The 1,627-nt window shown below is 32.0% G+C and overlaps 1 protein-coding gene across 1 annotated transcript; it reads right to left on the minus strand.

Moving 5' to 3' along the window:
• Nucleotides 1–1,092: 1,092 nt before the first annotated feature.
• LOC119682256 (inactive lysozyme 1A-like) lies at nt 1,093–1,627 on the minus strand. Its single transcript, XM_038095641.1, has one exon. The coding sequence runs from the start codon at nt 1,596–1,598 to the stop codon at nt 1,173–1,175; it is 426 nt and encodes a 141-aa protein (XP_037951569.1). The 5' UTR covers nt 1,599–1,627; the 3' UTR covers nt 1,093–1,172.

Genomic DNA, 1,627 nt, shown 5'->3' on the forward strand with positions numbered 1-1,627 from the left:
ATGGAAATTTTTCTTATAATGGCTGTCATATAAATTGCAATGCTTTATTAGGCAATAATATACGCAACTCAATCACATGTGCTGCTAAAATTAAAAACCAACAAGGATGGTCTGCCTGGTCAGTTTGGAGATTTTGCAATGGTGCTCTACCAAGTGTAAATGATTGTTTTTAATTAAATTCTAGTAGTATATTATATGCTATATAAAAAGTATGTTTTAATTAAAATAGTATTTATTATTTTAATTATAATTAAAAGTATAGGTATATATTAATAATACAATCAGCTTATTCAATGTATCATTCGAAAACTGATTGCTATACTTAGTTAATATAATTACAAAAAATATTTATATATGTGTAATGACCAATAAAAGTTTTAATTAAGAAATTCACATTACTGCTTTAGACTACTCGTACTTAAAGAAAGCAATTAGTACGAAAAGTAAGGTTACTTTAGACGTCCTATATAACACATTTAGTTTGGTTTTTCTGCATAGCCTTAATCGAACAAATCTTCCAATGAAATCAAAGCTTTGAGTCCAGTTTTTTTTTAAAAAATATTTTTTTAAAAATATATTCGTTTGTTTAAGGAAACAAAAATCCTTATACTACATAAAGAATTTTATGGTATTTTGGTATTTATCTTCGATAGTAATTCATAAAAATGTTTACTGAACAAATCTCGGCGATAAAGTTTTTCATTCCAAACGAGAATTTTTATATACAATATAATTCATTAAATAATTAAGAAATCACAACGCATACCATGTGCTTGGGGAGTGCCTGGCACTGATGCACAAACGGAAGAAACACCTAGAAGGATATTTCATCGACCACAAGGATTCAAGATTAGGAAAGATAACCTCTATACTGTCTTTCATTAAAGAAATCGGATTTGGAGAAACAATCTTATCCGACTAAGGGACACAATAGGTCTTTTACGTCGCAGTGCACTACCCCTTTTCAAATAAAAATAATAAGGAATCACAAAAAAGGAATTTGTGTTTCCAGAAGGAAGCCTACATAATTCACAAAGCTCATTATTTTTCATATTATTGACAACAAAATTAAAATATTAAAACCACATATCATACATTTTCCTATAAAAACAATGAAACTTTATTCAGTAACTATGGTTAAAATATCAAATCGGTATTGAGTTCAAAATAACTTAGAAGCATGAGTCAATTGATGGAAGACTACCACTGCAGTATTTCCAGGTTGACCAGGCAGTCCAGCCTTGTTGTCCTTGGATTTTACGGGCACAGGTGACGGAATCCTTAATATCATCAGTCAATAAATTGTTGCAGCTCAATTTGCATTCGTTGTAAGAGAAACGGCCATTGGCAGGTTGGCACCAGTAGTAGTTGTTGATTTGGAAGATACCATAATCGTTGGAACCGTTTGAGTTAGTTGGGCCAACAACACCGGTACGGTATGAGCTCTCATGTTCAGCAATGCAAGTCCATTTTGACAAATCGGATTTTGGTACACCTAAAGCATACATTTCCTTAGCCAAGGAGCAACGATCCATGGTTCTGCCAAAAGCAGGGGCTACCAAAGCCAAGGCAGCAATAAGAACTACGGCGAATTTCATATTGATTTAATGCTTGAAATCTAGTTATT

This window comes from Teleopsis dalmanni, chromosome 2 (assembly GCF_002237135.1).
Source record: "Teleopsis dalmanni isolate 2A chromosome 2, ASM223713v2, whole genome shotgun sequence".
Classification (NCBI taxonomy): Eukaryota; Metazoa; Arthropoda; class Insecta; order Diptera; family Diopsidae; genus Teleopsis; species Teleopsis dalmanni.

Coding starts and splice junctions, on each gene's coding strand:
- LOC119682256 (XM_038095641.1), bottom strand. CDS start 1,598: ATGAAATTCGCCGTAGTTCTTATTGCTGCCTTGGCTTTGGTAGCCCCT.